Raw genomic sequence first — 20,768 nt, 5'->3', positions numbered from 1 at the left:
GTGAGATTTTCGCTACGGAGAACAGTGCAGTAATGGTTGTGGAAAAGTATTTCTGCTTTATATAGGCTGTGTATTTATCATATCATTCCTGCTTTTACTATATGTTACTGTTATTTTAGGTTTTATGTGTTATTTGGCATGATTTGGTAGGTTATTTTTGGGTCTGCGAACGCTCACAAAATTTTCCCATATAAATAAATGGTAATTGCTTCTTCTCTTTATGACATTTCGGCTTACGAACTGTTTCATAGGAATGCTGTACCTTCGGATGGCAGGGGAAACTGTATTCTCTTGCTTTAACAACCTTCCCATTGATGTGATGCTTTCAACGTGGTAAAACTGTACAAAGTAATATGCCTCATCACACCACTACACCTTGAGGCCCACGACTGGGTCAGGGTTGACCATGGATGTTGTGTCCTAGCTGTCTACGTGCAGGCTAGTACGAAAGCCAGGGCAGTACGATATGGGGAGCAAGCTGCTTCCCGTGCAGCAGGCTCCCCCTCTTCACAACGTCGATGAATTCAAAGGAATGACAGAGACTGATACAGTTTGGCACCACCAGCGTCACAGGAGCTGCCAGTCAGCGTTGAACTCAACGTAGGACTGCCTCAAGGACTTCAGCTCTGGATTTTTCCCTCGGGGGTTTACTCTTGAAGCCTTCCCCAGGAGTGGGTATAGCCACAATGCAGCGGAGGTTTGAGATTAGAGATTTCCTCCTCCTAGAAGAGCTGCCAGCCATGGCTGAAGAGCCACCATCTGTCTGGAGCAGTTGGCTTTAAAGCGCCAGTAACCTGCTTTTGCCCCTTCTCCTGCCAGAAGTAATGGTTCAGCAGGGCTTAGTAGCTAAGCCGCACGTGAAAGCCAGGAACTAGACTTACTTACTCAGATTAAACCTACATTACTCCCACTTAGATCAGATTCATGCATCAAAGGGAGGATATAAATATGGCACAAATTCAAGGATAGGAATCCAGGTAACACCCAGGAGGAGACTGCATCAGTTCAGCAGATTGAACCATAAAATACAATAGAAATGTCTTGTTATGATTTACCCTGAGCCATAGCAGCTTCTCCTCCCCTGGAGTTTGTCAGCAGGGCTGAACCCAATGTTTGGGCAACAATTCAGACACCAGGCCATATTGAAAAGGTCTGAGGTGACGGACTGGCCTTTACAGCTCGCTGCTCTGCACTGCACTGAACTAAGGGTCTGGGGACGTACTCTCTCTGTGAACTTCAGTACAGAGCACTACTTGCTTGTGTTTATTGTTCGCCTGATTTGTGTCTTTTTTCCCCACACATTGGGTGTTTGACGGTCTTTTTTAATGGGTTCTTTTGGGTTTCTTTGTTTCCGGGCTACCTGTTGAAGATGAATCTCAAGGTTGCATAATGTATACACACCTTGTTAATAAATATACTTTGAACTTTGAAGATGAGGAGGAATTTCTTCAGCCAGGGGGTGGTGGATCTGTGGAATTCATTGTCACAGATAGCTGTCGAGGACAGGTCACTGGAGGTCGATAGATTCTTGATTCGTAAGGGCATCAAAGGTTGTGGAGACAAGACAGGAGAATAGGGCTGACAGGGATTATAAATCAGCCGTAGTAGAATGATGGGCTGAATGGACTAATTGTGTTTCTGTGTCATATAGTCTTTGAACAGCCTTAAAGCCATAAACAATAGAGAGGGAAATGCATAGGAGTCTAAACGGGAAATGCAAATCATGGGGAGGGGCACTGGGGGAGTAGAGGAATGACATGCTTGGAGCATTGTGGAGGGGAGAATTAAGTTGATGGCAGTGAGTGGTGTCGAAGAGGGAGCTGTTTGGTAGGATGGGGCATAAGGGTATTTGAGTGAGAGGGATAGTCCACGGAGTAGGGAGTGGGTCTTTGAGGAGCAGTGCTGGGGAAGGAGGCTGGAGTTGAGAGGGGCATTGATTGGGAAGCCTTTGAAGAGAGTGTGAACTTTAATGGGATGGGGAAGGTATCAAAGAGGCTACTGTGCAGGCGGAGGAATAGGACATCAAACTGACCGGCTCTGAGATTACCTCAGCTGCACAGGACAGGTAGCTGGACAGGATGTGGAGACTGATCCTCAGATTTCTTGCGCAAGGCGTGCGCGCACGTATGCACACACACTCACTAACATGCACCAATACCTTGTCTCAATTACTCACTTTTATATGGCAGCGAATGGAGGCATATTGACCATGTGCAGATTAAATTAGCAGCATCGATGGCACAGATTTTGTGGGACAAAGGGCCTGTTACTGTGCTGTATGTTCTTTGAACTCCTCCCCCCCCCCCCCACAAACAGGACCACAGCCTTGTCGCGGTTTGGAGGCTTTCGTGCCTCATTAGCCTGGAGAACTATGTTGGCTGGAGTCAGAGCTTTAATGCTTTGGCTCTTGGTAGGGTCACCTATGACAAACGGGTCAAAGGGTAGAGGCCAGACTAAGAGTTGTCCGCCGGTCCTCCAGGTTCGGGGGTTCAGCTCAGGGCTAACAACCCTGACTGGTCCAAATGAAAAACTGTTAAGGAAACAGCAATGAGTATTCCTTCCACATCTGAGTCTCCACCCAGGACTTGCATGACTGATAGTGAAAACCAAGCTACTGACATGATGAAGGAAGCCCTGAACACCATCAGAGATGGAGGACCTTCATTGTTGCCCTGAACACTGTGGCATAACGGGCTATGGAGATGTTCTTCGTACACACACCCTCTCGAAGAGGCTCCCAACTCTTGTATTTTTTTCACCCAAATTCTCTCATCAACAGCAAGAGCTTGATATACAACAAATAAATTTAATCTTTATTGCTTTGAATAATTATAAATCTGAATAGAATTCGGATCAAGGTCCATCAACCTGAAAGTTAATCCCTGTTTCTCTCCCAGTTCCAGCGTTTTCTGTGACCTCCAGCCTTTGCAAGAAGTGGCTCTTGTACAAGAGGTGATCCGAGACAGAACAAGATGGAGTGCGTGTCTGGGCCACACGCATCGAGTCAGTGGCCACAGCAGTGTGAAACCACAGATCTTAGTCCTAAATGCAGACTCCCTTAGTAAATTAGAAACAGTGCTTTAATCGGTATCATACAAAAATTATATAACCACTACATTTAAATGCTAATTGATTATTGGCACTTGTTGGTTTGAGTGAGAATGGTCAGTATAGATGTGACCAAGAACTTTCGATAGGACAATGTATTCCATGGAAAAGGAATTGTTTTATGTACAATTATTGAATGGAGTATTAAAGGTTATTCAAATAAGAGGTGACCCCTGAGGTATATAATATTCGGAAGAGGTTGACAGGGTACGCGCTGAGATATTCTGTCTTCATGGGATGGGGCAGTTTAGAACCGGTGCAGTTTTTCAGAATATGGGGCTGATTATTGGAGATAGGGATGAGGAAGGAAAGGAATTCTTCTCTCAGCGAGTTGTGCATCGTGAAATTCTGTACTGTCGAGAGTTTTGGAGGCTAAGTGTATATTCAAGGTTGGGACGGACTTGGAGGGTCAAAGGTAACAGAGAGCAGGTAAGAAAGTAGAGTGAGACCAAGGTCAGATTGGTTCTAATGGTATTGAATGACGGCGCAAGCCTTTTCTTGCTCCTGTTACATTCTTATTGGAAATGGTCTCAAAAGAAGTCATAGTATTAAGCCCCACAAAGCCCCACAGTTGACTGCAGTGTGAACAATATTACTGCGTTACACGTGTGCATACTCACACACTCTCCTGTGTGTGACTTTCCCACTTGCCACACCAGAAATATGCGACCTCGTGTGCTGATAAATAGCAGAACCCTGGGCATGGATTTAGAATCCAGGGCAACGAGGGGCTAGGGTATTTTAGACCAGTTATTGCGAACACACATATCGTATTGACAGAGTGGGAGTAGAGAGGAGGAGTCTAGGACCAGGGGGCACTGCCTCAGGATAGAGGGTGTCCTTTTAGAAGTGAGATGAGGAGGAATTTCTTTAGCCAGAGAGTGGTGAATCTGTGGAATTTTTGGCATAGGCAGCTGTGGAGGCCAAGTCTTTAAAAGATTAAAGAGGTTAATAGATTCTTGAAACAGGGAGAAAGCAGGAGATTGGGGCTGAGAGGGAAAATGAATCAGCCATGATGAAATGGCAGAGGAAAGTCAATGGGCAACAAGGCCGAATTCTGCTCCTATATCTTATGGTCTTTTGGTCTTATTGCTAGGCTGTTTAATTATCTGCCACTCTTCTTCTCATTCATGATGGGCTGTGTGTATAACTCATGATGCACAGCATCCCCACCATCACTAAATTCTAGTGATAGTACTTATTCCAGTTTTGATTTGAAGGGTATTGCTTCCTTTTGGAGGATCCCTCTGTGTGTCGTAGCCCCCATTACTTGACTTCAGAACGCCATCAGCCTTTCTTCAGTGCATTGTAGTATCAGGCAATTAAATAGTCCTGCTGCACTCTCTTCTGTCTGGCCAACCACAGTGCCCAGCTGTGGCCTTGCTGTGTCCAGCCTCATTTAAGGTGGGGCCAGTAGTCTGTGGGCAAGTGTGTGCCTGATGTCCCTGTCGTAAACTGCAGATTATCTGGACATTCCCTCACCTGGAAATTAGGAGTCTGTTCCTCAGAGGGAAATAATTCTCGGCCACTCCTGGAGAAACTTTGCGCAAACCTGGAGTCTGTAGGATCTAAGGACAAGCAGATAGCGGGGGGGGGAAGCAAGGTGCTTCTCAAAAGCGTGCCTGGAGACAGCAGCAAAGACTCAGACAGAAAGTAGGTCAGAGCTGGAGTCACAGACAGCGGGTCAGAAATGGAGACAATGGACTGGAGGTGAGCTGCAGGCAATTGCTCAGCCAATGTTGCAGACCATGAAACAGAGTCTGAGACAGTGGGGGGGGGGGTGGTGGAGGTAAATGGTTTGACACTGAGATACTGTACATCCCAGAACACGCTGGGACACATCTTCAGTGATGTAACCTGGGGTCATCAGGTCTTTCAACATCAGACGCTCTCGCCCAGGCGACCCAGCCAGGGCTGATTAGTCCCCGGCTTGTGTTTTTTTTTCTCCCTGTGGACCCAGAGGAACACAGAAATGGTGGTAGAGATGGGCGGAAACTACCAGTAGGACGGACGAGGGATCAATGTGAATATTGAGTGACGTTTGGAGGAAGCAAGACAAATGTAGAGATGTTGGTGAAAATAGTGTGAGAGAGACAGAAACAGTGTAATATGTAGAGAGAATGGGGCAGTTTGATATATGCAAGGAAACATGCAAACACTGCGACGGACATGGATGCACTGGAGCAGACAGCGGACCAAAGATAGATGGTGAGCTGGACTCTGTGCAGTTAAAGTGCACCAGTGACTATAAAAGGTCGGAAAGGAGACAATACTCTGCTGACATCAGTCCAGTCTTCATATGATCAGGGATGGTAGAATATTGAAAAAGGCACAGCCACAGCCATGATCACAGACAGAGTGCACCCTGTATCTACAGCAACAAAACTGCAGGCAATAGTGCTGTAGCTCTGACTACTGGTTGTGATTATACGCAGCTTTGATGGCACTGGCGTTCTCGTAGATGAGGTCTGTTTGATTCTCATAGATGGGTTCACTGACGTCTTTCTGTTGTATTGAGTCCAGAATGCACTGGTGCAGGAAGATATACTGAGACTGAAAAAACAAAAAAACGGAAGATGAGACACAAGTGTTACTCAGGATGAGATGATACAGACATTAATATTGAAAGTAAAGCGTACAGTTATTAATCGGAGAAGATGAAGGGAGAACAGTTATTACCCCTCAACCATCAGAGTCTTGAACCAGTGGGGATAACTTCACTCAACTTCAGTCATCCCATCACTGAACTATTCCTACAACTTCTGGACTCACTTTCAGGGACTCTTCATCTCATGTTCTCTCTACTTAGAAACCATAGAAAAATGACAGTGCAGAAACAGGCCTTTTTGCCCTTCCTGGCTGTGCCGAACCATTTTCTGCCTAGTCCCACTGACCTGCACATGGACCATATCCCTCCATACACCTCCCATCCATGTATCTGTCCAATTTATTCTTAAATGTTAAAAAAGAACCCGTATTTTACCACCTCATCTGGCAGCTCATTCCACACTGCCACCACCCTCTGTGTGAAGAAGCCCCCACTATTGTTCCCTTTAAACTTTTCCCCCCTCACCCTTAACCCATGTCCTCTGGTTTTTTTCTCCCCTTGCCTCAGTGGAAAAACCCTGCTTGCATTCACTTTATCTATACCCATCATAATTTTATATACCTCTATCAAATCTCCCCTCATTCTTCTATATTCCAGGGAATAAAGTCCTAACCTAGTCAACCTTTCTCTGTAACTGAGTTGCTCAAGTCCCAGCAACATCCTTGTAAACCTTCTCTGCACTCTTTCAACCTTATTAATATCCTTCCTGTAATTTGGTGACCAAAACTGAACACAATACTCCAGATTATTCCTCACCAATGCCTTATACCTCAACAAAACATTCCAGCTCTTATACTCAATACTTTGATTAATAAAGGCCAACGTACCAAAAGCTCTCTTTACGACCCTATCTACCTGTGATGCCACTTTTAGGGAATTTTGTATCTGTATTCCCAGATCCCTCTGTTCTACCTTGGTTTGTCCTTCCAAAGTGCAATGAGGGAGGGTCCCACTTCCTCCCTTACCACCAGTCAGGGCCGTAGACAGTCCTTCCAGGTGAGGCGACACTTCATCTGTGAGTCGGCTGGGGTGATATACTGCGTCCGGTGCTCCCGATGTGGCCTTCCATATATTGGCGAGACCCGACGCAGACTGGGAGATCATTTTGCTGAACACCTGCGCTCTGTCCGCCAGAGAAAGCGGGATTTCCCAGTGGCCACACATTTTAATTCCACATCCCATTCCCATTCTGATATGTCTATCCACGCCTCCTCTACTGTAAAGATGAAGCCACACTCAGATTGGAGGAACAACACCTTATATTCCGTCTGGGTAGCCTCCAACCTGATGGCATGAACATTGACTTCTCTAACTTCCGCTAATGCCCCACCTCCCCCTCATACCCCATCTGTTATTTATTTATATACACACATTCTTTCTCTCTCTCTCCTTTTTCTCCCTCTGTCCCTCTGACTATACCCCTTGCCCATCCTCTGGGTTTTCCCCCCTCCCCCTTTTGCTTCTCCCTGGGCCTCCTGTCCCATGATCCCCTCATATCACTTTTGCCAATCACATATCCAGCTCTTGGCTCCATCCCTCCCCTCCTGTCCTCTCCTATCATTTTGGATCTCCCCCTCCCCCTCCCACTTTCAAATCTCTTACTAGCTCTTCCTTCAGTTGGTCCTGACGAAGGGTCTCGGCCCGAAATGTCGACTGTACCTCTTCCAAGAGATGCTGCATTCACCAGCAACTTTGATGTGTGTTGCTTGAATTTCCAGCATCTGCAGAATTCCTCGTGTTTCCAATCTTGGTATCATCAGCAAATTTGCTGATCCAATTTACCACATTATCATCCAGATCATTGATATAGATGACAAATAACAATAGACCCAGCACTGATCCCTGTGGCACACCACTGGTCACAGGCCTCCACTCTGAGAAGCAATCCTCTACTACCATTCTTTGGCTTCTTCCATTGAGCCAATGTCTAATCCAATTTACCACCTCTCCATGTATACCTAGTGACTGAATTTTCCTAACTAACCTCCCATGCGGGACCTTGTCAAAGGCCTTACTGAAGTCCATGTAGACAACATCCACTGCCTTCCTTTCATCCACTTTCCTGGTAACCTCCTTAAAAAACTCCAATAGATTGGTCAAACACGACCTACCATGCACAAAGCCATGTTGACTCCCCTAATAAGTCCCTGTCTATCCAAATGCTTGTAGATTCTGTCTCTTAGTACTCCCTCCAATAACTTATGCACTACCGACCTCAAATTTACCAGACTATAATTTTCTGGATTACTTTTCGATCCTTTTTTAAACAATGGAACAACATGAGCCACTCTCCAATCCTCTAGCACGTCACCCGTAGATACTGACATTTTAAATATATCTGCCAGGGCCCCTGCAATTTCAACACTAGCCTGCTTCAAGGTCCGAAGGAATACCCTGTCAGGTCCTGGGGATTTATCCACTTTAATTTTCCTCAAGATAGCAAGCACCTCTTCCTTTTCAATCTGTACAGTTTCCATGATCTCACTACTTGTTTCCCTTAATTCCATAGACTTCCTGCCAGTTTCCTTAGTAAATACAAACGCAAAGAACCCATTTAAGATCTCCCCCATTTCTTTTGGTTCCGCACATAGCCGACCACTCTGATCTTCAAGAGGACCAATTTTATCCCTTACAATCCTTTTACTCTTAATATACCTGTAAAAGCTCTTTGGATTATCCTTCACTTTGACTGCCAAGGCAACCTCATGTCTTCTTTCAGCCCTCCTGATTTCCTTCTTAAGTATTTTCTTGCACTTTTTATACTCCTCAAGCACCTTATTTACTCCTTGTTTCCTATGCATCTCATACAACTCTCTTCTTCTTCATCAGAGTAGCAATATCCCTTGAGAACCAAGGTTCCTTACTCCTATTCACTTTGCCTTTAATCCTGACAGGAACATACAAGCTCTGCACTCTCAAAATTTCTCCTTTGAAGGCTTCCCACTTACCGATCACATCCTTGCCAGAGAACAACCTGTCCCAATCCACGCTTTTTAGATCTTTTCTCATTTCTTCAAATTTGGCCTTCTTCCAGTTTAGAACCTCAACCCTAGGACAAGATCTATCTTTATGCAAGATCAAGTTGAAACTAATGGTGTTATGATCACTGGAACCGAAGTGTTCCCCTACACACACTTCCGTCACTTGTCCTAACTCGTTTCCTAATAGGAGAACTAATATTGCATCCTCTCTAGTTGGTACCTCTATATATTGATTTAGAAAACTTTCCTGAACACATTTTACAAACTCTAACCCATCTAGACCCCTAACAGTATGGGAGTCCCAGTCAATATGTGGAAAATTAAAATCCCCTACCACCACAACTTTATGTTTCCTGCAGTTGCCTGCTATCTCTCTGCAGATTTGCTCCTCCAATACTCGCCGACTATTGGGTGGTCTATAATACAACCCCACTAATGTGGCCATACCTTTCCTGTTTCTCAACTCCACCCATAAGGACTCAATAGACAAGCCCTCTAATCTGTCCTGCCTGAGCACTGGTGTAACATTTTCCCTGACAAGCAATGCTACCCGCCCTCCCCCACCTTTCATTCCTCTGCCTCTATCACATCTGAAACATCAGAACCCTGGAATATTAAGCTGCCAGTCTTGCCTCTCCTGTAGCCAAGTTTCACTAATTGCTATAACGTCATAATTCCACGTGTCAATCCATGCCCTCAACTCGCCTGCCTTCCCCGCAATACTCCTAGCATTGAAATATGTACACCTCAGAAGATTTTTACCACCACTCACAACCTTTCTATTTGGGGCTTTGCTTGAACTTTTAACATCATTTATTTTCACCCTAGCCCCGCTGTCAGCTCTGGCACTCTGATTCCCATCCCCCTGCAAATCTAGTTTAAAGCCTCCCCAATAGCACTAACAAACCTCCCTGAAAGGATATTGGTCCCCTTGTAGTTCAAGTGTAACCTGTCTCTCTTGTACAGGTCCCACCTGCCCCAGAAGAGGTCCCAATGATCCTGAAATCTGAAATCCTGCCCCCTACACCAGTTCCTCAGCACTTGTTCATCCTCCAGAGCATCCTATTCTTACCCTCACTGGCACGTGGCACTTATTGATCAGTTATTTATTATTAACTTTTTTCCTTTTTGTGTTTGCACAGTTTGTTGCTTTTTGCACACTGGCTGTTTGTCCATCCTGTTGGGTGTGGACTTTCATTGATTCTATTGAGTTTTTCTGTTTTGTGAATGCCCGCAAGAAAACATATCTCAGGGTTGTGTATGGTGATATATACATACTGCAATAATACATTTACTTTAATCTTTGCTGACGATGGGCCTCTGCCATCCAACATTTGCCTGCAGGGATTGCACATGCTCAGTCCTCAAAAAAAAAATTGCAACCTTCCCATAATTGCCGAAGCTTTGGTGTTGGCCGAAGGGTCGACAGCCTCTGCGCTCTAGACAGGGAAGGCTTTTCCTGTGACCCGTTCTACATCAGCTGTATAAAGGAGTTGGCCTTGATAGGAAATGACATGAAGCAGATTGATCTTCTCGAGACTCAACAGGACAGTGTGGTCTCTGACCTCAGCCCTCGAACTGATGCTAGCATCGAAAAATGAGACAGCAGGTATTGTCCCTGTTATGATCACTGTCTTCTTGAGGGCAATTATGAATGAGCAGTGAATATTGAGTCTTACCAATAATGCCCACATCCCAAAACACATTTTAAAAATACAGTGAAGTTCCCTCCACACTGTCCCATCGAATACTCCCTCTGGTTTGAGAGTTGGAAGGTGACCCGATTTCAGTGGATCGATAGCAAGAATCCGATTTCAATTGCATGTGGCTGATCGATTGCTCAGTGATTGGGCTTGCCCACCTCCCCCCCCCCCACTCTTTCATGCGTGCTTTCAAGTGTACATGTTTTTATTGTCTCAGGGGTCTCGGCTCGTTGTTCCCACATTGTAAGTTACCCAGCATGTTACCGACATGACTCAGTGCGCCACAGTAGCGTAGCGGTTTGTGCAATGCTTTACAGTGCAAGTGACCCGGATTCAATTCCTGCCGCTGCCTCTAACGAGCCCGTATGTTCTCCCCGTGACCGCATGGGTTTCCTTCGGGTGCTCCGGTTTCCTCCCATGGTCCAACAACATACCAGCTGGTAGGTGAATTTGTCATCTTAAACTGTCCTGTGATTAAGCTAAGGTTAAATCGGCAGTTGCTGGGTAGCATGGCTCAAAGGGCCAGAATAGTTTATTCTACTTTGTATCGCAATAGATAATAAATAATTAAATGCATCTAATCATACTACTCCATTGTCAGTCTTGCTCTGCACCTATGTAACAGTCAGGAACATGTCAATGGAGAGAAATTCACTCAAATTGATCATGATTAATGGCAAAGAATGAAAATGTAGAAACTCCTCACCTCGGTCTGCACCATGCACGTCCGATTCATCCTCATTTTACGGACAATTCCATAAACATCAACCAATGACTCCTTCTCCACACGTTGCATTAGGTAGTCAAGGCCAATGAAAGTGCCAGTCCGCCCGACACCTGCACTAAAATTAAACAGGAACATTAAACACATTTCCTCCAAGAGGAATCCCTTGTCATAAGCTTTGGAGGCTTGTGTATCTCAATAACCCAGAGAACTTTGATTTAGCTCTTGGTAGGGTCACCCATGCCAAATTGGTCAAGGAGTACAGGTCAAACCAAGAGTGGTCCACTGGTCCTCCAGGTTTGAGGGTTCAGCTGAGGGCTAACAACCCTGACTGGTCTAACAAAATTATTACAGAAAAAGCTGAGTGTAATGCTATTCCTGAGTTTCCATCTGGGACTTACATGACTGACAGCAGTGAAAACTGAGAGGAAGTTACTGACATGATGAAGGAAGCCTTGAACACCTCCAGAGATGGAGGACCTTCACTCTTAATGGGCAGTAAGTAATTAAGCACAGTTGATATATTGATCTTCTTATCTTAGTTTTGATGGCCTTGATGGAGTGGATGTAGGGAGGATGTTTCCTATAGTGGGAGAGTCTAAGATAGAGGACACAGCCTCAGAATAGAGTGGTGTCCTTTTAGAGTGGAGATGAGGAATTTCTTTAGCCGGAGTGTGGTGAATCTGTGGAATTCATTGCCATAGGTAGCTGTGGAGGCCAAGTCATTGAGTATATTTAAGGCAGAGGTTGATAGATTCTTGATTGATCAGGGCATGAAAGGTTACGGGAGAAGGCAGGAGATTGGGGCTGAGAGGGAAAATGGATCAGCCATGATGAAATGGTGGAGAAGATTCGATGGGCCAAATGGCCTAATTCTGCTCATATATCTTATGGCAATATCATCAGTCATAAAAAATTCTGATTAAATCAGGTGTTCCTTACGAATTTTTTATTCACCCTAATAATAATCCATTTCCCTCAGTTACTCAGTAACCTCTCTCCCCCAGCACTTTGCCTGACTAGCTGTATCTCTCCTGATGTTAATCATGGTAGCGTACCAGTTAGCACAATGCATTATAAAACCATTGACCTGAACTCACTTCCCGCCGCTGTCTGTAAGGAGTTTGTACATTCTCCCCGTGACCTCCAGGTGCTCTAGTTTCCTCCCACATTCCAAAGACTTACGGGTTATTAGGTTAATTGGCCGCATGGGTGGAATTAGGTGTGGGTCGGTAGGACCTGAAGGGCCTGTTACTGTATCCTTAAAGTCAAAAAACTCCAGCCGCCTCACTGATGTTCAGTAACCCTATCCTTCAGTGCCCTGTTACTGACACAATGCCCATTAAATCAAGTTTCCTCAGCACCTGGTAATGGTTACACTCAGTGGCCACTTCATTAGGTTACCTGTACCTATTATTAATTAAACCTCTTGTTTAATTTCTTGTTTTAGTTCCAAATTTCTGAATCAGCTTCTTCCTCTCCTTGTTTTTCTTCTAACTTGACATCAGACATTTGTGCTTCAGGAGCAGTCTGTTGAGATTTTGAGTCTGTGCTACTGACTGATACTCATTAGTGATTTGCTCGTTAATGCAAATATCTCATCAGCCAATCGTGTGGCAGCAACTCAAGGCATAAAAGCATGCAGACATGGTCAAGAGCTCCAGTTGTTTTTCAGACTGAAACATCAGAATGGGGAAGGAATGTGATCTAAGTGACTTTGACTGTGGAATGATTGTTGGTGCCAGATGGGGTGGTTTGAGTATCTCAGAAACTGTTGACCGCCTGGTATTTTCACGCACAACAGCCTCTAGAGTTCACAGAGAATGGTGCGAGAAACAAAAGAAAACATCAAATGAGCGGCAGTTCTGAGGTGAAAACACCTTGTTAATGTGAGAAGTCAGACTGGTTCAACTTGACAGGAAGGTGACAGCAACTCAAATAACCACATGTTACAACAGTGGTGTGCAGAAAAGCATCTCTGAACGTACGACATGTCGAGCCTTGAAGTGAATGGGCTACAGCAGCAGAAGCCCACACCAGGTTCCACTCCTGTACCTAATAAAGTGGCCACTGAGTGTATATCTCAACCAGTGTTATTCCAGATATCAGAGCGCCTTGTTATTGCTTGGAAATTTAATTGGACAATGTCCATAAGGATGAGAATTTAACGATCTAATCCCTAGAGAAGATATAAATGAAGAATTCACAAGACAGGGACTGGATGAAAAGGAATTCTAGCTTATAAAAAAGCAGTACTGAAAGGCTTGGATTGCTTTTAAGATATAACCTCAATTTGTGTACAAAAATGAACAAGCCAGAACCTTTGAGCATCTTACCTACAATGTACAACAGGAAGTCCTCCCTGATTCTTGATCATGTGATCACGGACAAACTTTTGGAACTGCAGCAGTTTGTCTGTGGTGTTAGGAACGCCGTGATCTGGCCACGAGGTGAAATGCATCTGGGTGACTGTACGGGGCTGTGAGCATCCGGCCTGTTTGAAGAAGGCGAAGCGTTAGTCCCAACCTGTTTCTCCTCTCAGACCTCCCGAGCAAGCAGGTGCACAGATAATCATCACCCTCTGTTACCTCAAGTACCTATATTGCACCTGTACAATCATCTGTTCCTTTACTTGTCCAATTACCTTACAGGTAGTGCACTAGGAGTATGAACTGATCTGCTGGTTCCTTCAGCCTGTTTTGATGATCAAAAAATCTGATTCCATTCTTAACTCTTTACTACTGTTCAAATTTTCATCCCCTTATCATTCAGAATCTCAGAATCAGGTTTATCATCATGACCTACACTTAATGCCCATTTCATTAGGCACCTCCTCTTTCCAATGAAGTAGCCACTGAGTGTACGTTCATGGCCTTCTGCTTCTGTAGCCCATCTCAATGTATTGTGCATTCAGAGATGCTCTTCTGCACACCACTGTTATAACATGTGGTTATTTGAGTTACTGTCACCACCTTGTTAGCTTGAACCAGTTCGGCCATTCTTCTCTGAGCTCACTCCTTAACAATCCATTTTCGCCCACAGTATTGATGTTCCCTGGATGTTGTTTTTTTTTGTTTTTTGCACAATTCTCTGTAAACTCCAGAGACTGTTGTGCTTGAAAATCCCAGGAGATCAGCAGCTTCTGAGATACTCAAACCACCCCATCTGGCACCAACAATTTTTCCAAAGTCACATAGATCTCATTTCTTCCCCATTGTGATGTTTGGTCCAAACAACAACTGAACCTCTTGATCATGTATGCATGCTTTTATGCATTGAGTTGCTGCCACGTGATTGGCTGATTAGATATTTGCACTAACAAGTAGGTGTACAGGTGTACCTAATAAAATGTATGTCTTGAAATTTGTCGTTTTCAGGCAGTGATACAGTGCAAGACGTAAAAACCTTTTCTGAGCATGAATGTGTCCAAAAATCTTTTAAATGTAATTGTACGTGCCTCTACCGTTTTCTCTGGCGACCTGTCCAATATGTTGTGAAGTTTGTTGTTTTGACGAAGCTGTACCCTCTAAGCCTTTCATATCCACTAACCTAGCCAAAAGTCTTTTTAAGCATTGTAATCATACCCATCTCTACCACTTCCTCTGGCAGCTTGTTCCATATAACCATACTGAGCATGCCTGAAGAGCGCTAGAGATATTTTTATGAAATTAAATTTGTAGTTGAGGCTTATATTGCTGTAGCATTTTTCACAAGCTCCTTCTCACCTTCCTATCGCCTCTCCCTGGTGCCCCTCCTCTTTCTTCATGGTCCACTCTCCTCTCCTATCAGACTCCTTCTTCTCCACCCCTTTGCTTTTTCCACCCACCACCCCCCAGCTTCTTATTTCACCCTTCACCCCCCCCCAACCTACCTGGCTTCACCAATCACTTTCTAGCTTGTCGCCCTCCCCCTCCCACAGTAATATTCTGCCGTCCTCCCCCTTCCTCTCCAGTCCTGAAGAAGGGTCTTGGCCTGAAACGCTGACTGTTTATTCATTTCTATGGATGCTGCCTGACCTGCTGAGTTCCTCTAGCGTTTTGTGTCTATTGCAATGGATTTCCAGCATCTGCAGAATCTCGTGTGTTAAAGATATGTACAAGCTGTAGTTGCGGTATATCAGATGGATAAATATATATTTTTGAAATAAAAAGCAATTGATACAGCAAAGAGAAAGGGGGAGCCAGCTATGGAATATTGTGACATTCACAGAGGGTTGCCGGTTATATAGACAGGAAGGACCAGTGTTTTAAATAGGGTGCAAACAACAGGAATTCTGCAGATGCTGGAAATTCAAGCAACATACATCAAAGTTGCTGGTGAACGCAGCAGGCCAGGCAGCATCTATAGGAAGAAGCGCAGTCGACGTTTCAGGCCGAGACCCTTCGTCAGGACTAACTGAAGGAAGAGTGAGTAAGGGATTTGAAAGCTGGAGGGGGAGGGGGAGATGCAAAATGATAGGAGAAGACAGGAGGGGGAGGGATGGAGCCGAGAGCTGGACAGGTGATAGGCAGAAGGGGATACGAGAGGATCATGGGACAGGAGGTCCGGGAAGAAAGACGGGGGGGGGTGACCCAGAGGATGGGCAAGAGGTATATTCAGAGGGACAGAGGGAGAAAAAGGAGAGTGAGAGAAAGAATGTGTGCATTAAAAAGAGTAACAGATGGGGTACGAGGGGGAGGTGGGGCCTGGGAAACAACACTGATAAGCAGACTGAAAGGCTGATGGTGCATGTAATGAGCACTGTAAATTATGGGGGATGTGGACAGTGAAAGCTTTGGAACAACTGTGCCTGAAGCATGGATGGTGGATGGTGTGGGGTAGGTGGGTTAGATATAGAATATGCTGAAAAATAAGTATCTACAGAGACCATATTTCAGTGAATGAGAAGTTGGATGAACAGGGTTCCTGAGAAAATAATAAACGTAAATCCTTACAAGTCATAGTTTAGTAACAGGGTCTTGAGCATTTTGAGACAAGTGTAAAGGATTTGCAATTATCTTAACTCAAATCTCTGCATTAGGGCATTGTCTTGTAGTTCCATCTAAGCTATGTTTGATTCAGTGATAAGATAGTAAGATATAGGAGCAGAATTAGGCCATTTGGCCCATTGAGTCTGCTCTGCCATTTCATCATGGCTGATCCATTTTCCCTCCCAGCTCTGATCTCCTGCCTTCTCCCCGTATCCCTTCATGCCCTGACTAATCAAGAATGTATCAGCCTCTGCCTTAAATATATCTAATGACTTAGCCTCCATAGCCTCTTATGCCAATGAATTCCACAGATTCATCACTCTCTGGCCAAAGAAATTCCTCCTCAACTCCATTCTAAAAGAACACCTCTCTATTCTGAGACGCCGAATGTTTGTTCATTTTTGTGGATGCTGGTCCTCCGTCCTTAGACTCCCCCACCATAGGAAACATCCTGTCCACATCCACTCTATCAAGAACCTTCAACATTTGATAGGTTTCAATTAGGTCACCCCACTTTCTTCTGAATTCCAGTGAGCAGAGGCCCAGAACCATCAAATGCTCCTCATATGACAGGCCTTTCAATCCCAGAATCATTTTTGTGAATCCCCTTTGAACTCTCTTAATGTCAACACGTCCTTTCTTAGATAAGAGACCCAAAACTGCTCACAATACTCCCAAGTGAAACCTCACCAGTGCTTTATAAAGGCTCAAAATTGCAACCTTGTTTTTATATTCCAGTCCCCTCGAAATGAATGCATTTGCCTTCCTCACCACTGGCTCAACCTGCAAATTAACCTTTCGGGAATCGTGCACAAGGACTCCCAAGTCCCTTTGCACCTCAGATTTTTGAATTTTCTCTCCATTTAGAAAATAGTCAACTCTTTTATTTCTTATACCAAAGTGCATGATCATATACTTCCGAACATTGTATTCCATCTGCCATTTCTTTGCCCATGCTCTTAATCTGTCTAAATCCTTTTTAAAGACTTCTGAAGGATAAAAGACTTATGGTTGTGATCAATCATTGATCAGCTAGCTGTCCCTTTTGATCAATCATTGATCAGCTAGCTGTTCCTTTTTGATCAGACATTGATCAGCTATCCCTTTTGCAGACATCCCACCCTGCAAAAACTCATTTCGGAGAGGTAGCACCATCAATTTGCGGGAGACTCCCGGAACTTCTGGGAGAGGTGGGATGTCTGCAATAGAGTAGCTCCTTAGCAGCTAGCCAGCTAGTTTAAGTAACATTAGCGATGCTAATGAACGAATGACACCTGTTAAACTCACCTCAACATGTCTTTTACAGTTTTAACCCACCACGGGCAATGGAAAAGTCACTGTTGCAAACAGTGCAGCGAGCAACACTGTCATCATTTTTGACCCCTGTTAGGCAGGGGTACACTTTAGTGTAGTCTGGGGTAACGTACGTTTCATATTTTCTTTTTTTGGAACACTCTTGCTCTTGCTGCCTCTCGCGTGCGCGCTCTCTCACTCGTGGTCACTCTTGCTCGCGCTCGCTGTCTCGCGCTTGCTTTCTCGCTCTTGCTCTCGCTCTCGCGCTCTCTCGTGGTCGCTCACTCGCGCTTGCTCTCTCATGCTTGCTTTCTTGCTCTCGCTCGCTCTCGCGCTCTCTCGTCGCTCTCACTTGCGCTTGCTTTCTCACTCTCGCTCTTGCTCACTCATTCGCGCTCGCTGTCTCGCGCTTGCCTTTTTGCTCTTGCGCTCGCTCTCTTGCTCTTTCTCGCACGTTCTCTCATGCTCGCTCTCAAAAAAATCAATTTCCGGGACATTGTATATAATTTGCGGGCATCAGGGAGCCACTATTAATATGCGGGAGACTCCCGGAACTTCCGGGAGAGGTGGGATGTCTGCTTTTGATCAGTCAGTGATCAGTTAGCTCTCCCTTTTGATCAATCATTGATCAGCTAGCTCTCCCTTTTGATCAATCATTGATCAGCTATCTCTTCCTTTTTGATCTGTCATTGTTCAGCTATCCCTTTTGATCAGTCAGTGATCAGCTAGCTCTCCCTTTTGATCAATCATTGATCAGCTAGCTCTCCCTTTTAATCAATCATTGATCAGCTAGCTCTTCCTCTTGATCAGTCATTGATCAGCTATCCCTTTTGATCAGTCAGTGATCAGCTAGTTCTCTCTTTGTCCCTTTACAAATGACACTCCACCTTCTCGACGAGGAGATTCCTGATTGTCCATTCAGGCAAAATCTCTTCTGAAATGATTTTCACTGCAATATCCCCGTAAACAGACGTTCTGTTGTCCATTGGCCAATACTGTTCACATTTGACCTGGAAACAATTAAAACAAGTTTAAGGCAGGATTCACACAAGGTAAGTGAAAGCAAGTTGAGCAGCTGGTCAGGGTTCTGCCAGGGAAAGAAGTTGGCTATGCAATCCTCTGCACAATGAGTATTAGTACCAACTGCGATTCTAGCATACAAGCTCGAAAATTCCAAGATCAATTTTCACACAGTAAGCCTTATGGTTGGTCCAGCTCCAAACACTGGTTTACGCCTAAAGGACAGTCACTGTCTGGTCACTTTGGCGAGATCTCACCATACAGGGTTAACAGCTCATTTGCCTATGGCTTTTGATTGGTGGCAAGACAGCCACAGCCTTAACTTTATAATCTTACAAGTAGTCTCTCAGCATGTTCTTTTTTCCCAGTCCTGATGAGGGGTCTTGGCCCGAAACGTCGACTGTTTACTCTTCTCCATAGATTCCTCCAGCATTTTGTGTGTGTTGCTCTGGATTTCCAGCATCTGCAGATTTTCTTGTCTCTCAAATTTTTAATGTGTACACTACCACAATTATACAGTTTTCGAAATTTTGACTGAACTGCGATAGTGTAGCAGTTAGCAGGATGCTCTTACAGTTCAACGTTCAGTTCCAATGTCATCAGTAAGGAGTCGAAATGTCCTCCCCGTGAAGTGTGGGGGTTTTCTCCGTGTGCTGCTGTTTCCTCCCAAAGACATATCAGTTGATAGGTTAAATTGTCATTGGGTTAAATCGAGGGCTTGCTGGGTGGTGCTCGAAGGGCCGGCAGGGCCTGTTGAGTGCTGTATCTCACTAAAATAAATGAATACCTAAGACATGAAGAAGGCCTAATCATCACAAGATGTTCATGTTGGCTGAAAACATTATTCCTCTTCCCAGTTTACAGGGCTTGAAAAACCAAAACTAACCTGGAGAGATCACTCTTTAAATATTTAATTTCTCTGCAGCCAGTGAACAGTTGAGGGTAGAACTCTGACTTCTGTCCTGGCATGCTCATAGACTGAGAGGTTTAGTTTGGGATCTGCTACTGACATTCCAAAGTCATACGGTTAGGGTTCGTGAGTTGTGGGCACGCCATGTTGGAGCTGGAAGTGTGGCAACACTTGCAGGCTGCCCCTGGCACAAACCTCTGTGATTTCATTTGGCTCCAACAGTGAATTTCACTGTACAGTATGTTTCGATGTACACATGACAAATAAAGCTAATCTCTAGTCGTTAAGGATTAGGGACTCACCCGATTTAGCTCAATACAGTTGGTCAGCATCACAATGACGTTTGACTTCTGCTCCCAAATCATTCGCCAGAAGTCCGCCACTGTATGAGGCAGGGGTCCCTGGGCAGCGATGAAGGCCTTTTCGAGATTGTAACCCTTTGAGAAAACAGAAGGAAAGGCCTGAAGAAAAGCCAACAGGAGTCAGAGAAAACTGGTGAGTGGAGTACCCTCCTGGATGGACTATGTGAGGCTACATGCTTTGAATGGGAGGGGAAAGAGTAGGGGTGGGGGTGCAAAAGATGACGTTTAGTAAGACAACTCAGCTAACACCCAAAACAGTAATCTACCCTGTGGGACACCAAGCGAAGATGATATACTCCTTGGAGTGAAGGCTAACTTTAAGGGTCAAATGTTAATCTGGTGTGGCCTCAATGTGTTCTTGTACCAGGCACTGCTACTTACAGCTGCGAGCTCTGTTTGTTGCTTGATCTTCGGCCATGTGCTTGCACCTACATGAAAAAACTCACGGACACAACACCTCTCTGGCACCGTTCAGTGTGTGTGTTCAACGTCTGAGAGTCCAGACAATGTTCAAAGTTCAAAAGTTCAAAGCATATTCATGATTAAAGTACATATAAATTATACAACCTTGAGATTCATCTCCTTACAGGCAGCCACAGAAAAAGAAATCCAAAATAACCCATTTAAAAAAGACCAACAAACACTCAATGCACAGAGAGAGAAACACACACACATCGAGCAAAGAATAAAAGCAAGCTACAGCATTCGCAATGAAAGTGAGTCCACAGTCAGAAAGGCCAGAGCAGGCCACAACTTCAGCCTCAGTTCATCACACAGCAGAGCGAAATGTCGCAGAGTCACAGACACGAAGCCCAGAGCAGGCCCACAGCCTTGGCCTCAGTGCCGTGGAGAGAGGAGCGAATGTCGCGGATGTGTCAGAGATTGTACACTCATCATCATCATCGTCATCATCACCATCATGTGTCATGCGTATGACATCATCAGCAGACAAATCTCAAGGTTCTATAATTTATACATTCTTTGATAATAAATGTACTTTGAATCTGATGATTTTTTCTATGATATTTCAGACTTGGAATGTGTTGCTGGGAAGACTAGCACTTGTAACCCATCTTTGGCTACCTGGAA

The 20,768-nt window shown here is 44.7% G+C and overlaps 1 protein-coding gene across 3 annotated transcripts in view; it reads right to left on the bottom strand.

Annotated features, from left to right (window-relative positions):
• Nucleotides 1-2,817: 2,817 nt before the first annotated feature.
• Nucleotides 2,818-20,768, bottom strand: part of LOC134354118 (receptor-type tyrosine-protein phosphatase H-like) — a 127,906-nt gene continuing 109,955 nt past the window's right edge. For all 3 annotated transcript variants that reach the window (XM_063062900.1, XM_063062901.1, XM_063062902.1), the window contains 5 exons: nt 19,620-19,754; nt 18,275-18,397; nt 13,461-13,618; nt 11,107-11,242; nt 2,818-5,661 (listed from right to left, as the gene is read on the bottom strand). In XM_063062900.1, coding sequence (XP_062918970.1) covers nt 5,521-5,661; nt 11,107-11,242; nt 13,461-13,618; nt 18,275-18,397; nt 19,620-19,754 — 693 coding nt within the window. In that variant the 3' untranslated portion in view covers nt 2,818-5,520. The remainder of the gene's footprint in view (nt 5,662-11,106; nt 11,243-13,460; nt 13,619-18,274; nt 18,398-19,619; nt 19,755-20,768) is intronic.

The sequence above is a fragment of the Mobula hypostoma genome, chromosome 11, assembly GCF_963921235.1.
Source record: "Mobula hypostoma chromosome 11, sMobHyp1.1, whole genome shotgun sequence".
Lineage (NCBI taxonomy): Eukaryota > Metazoa > Chordata > Chondrichthyes > Myliobatiformes > Myliobatidae > Mobula > Mobula hypostoma.
The sequence above is the reverse complement of the archived record's forward strand: the minus strand, read 5'-3'. Positions and strand labels throughout refer to the sequence as shown.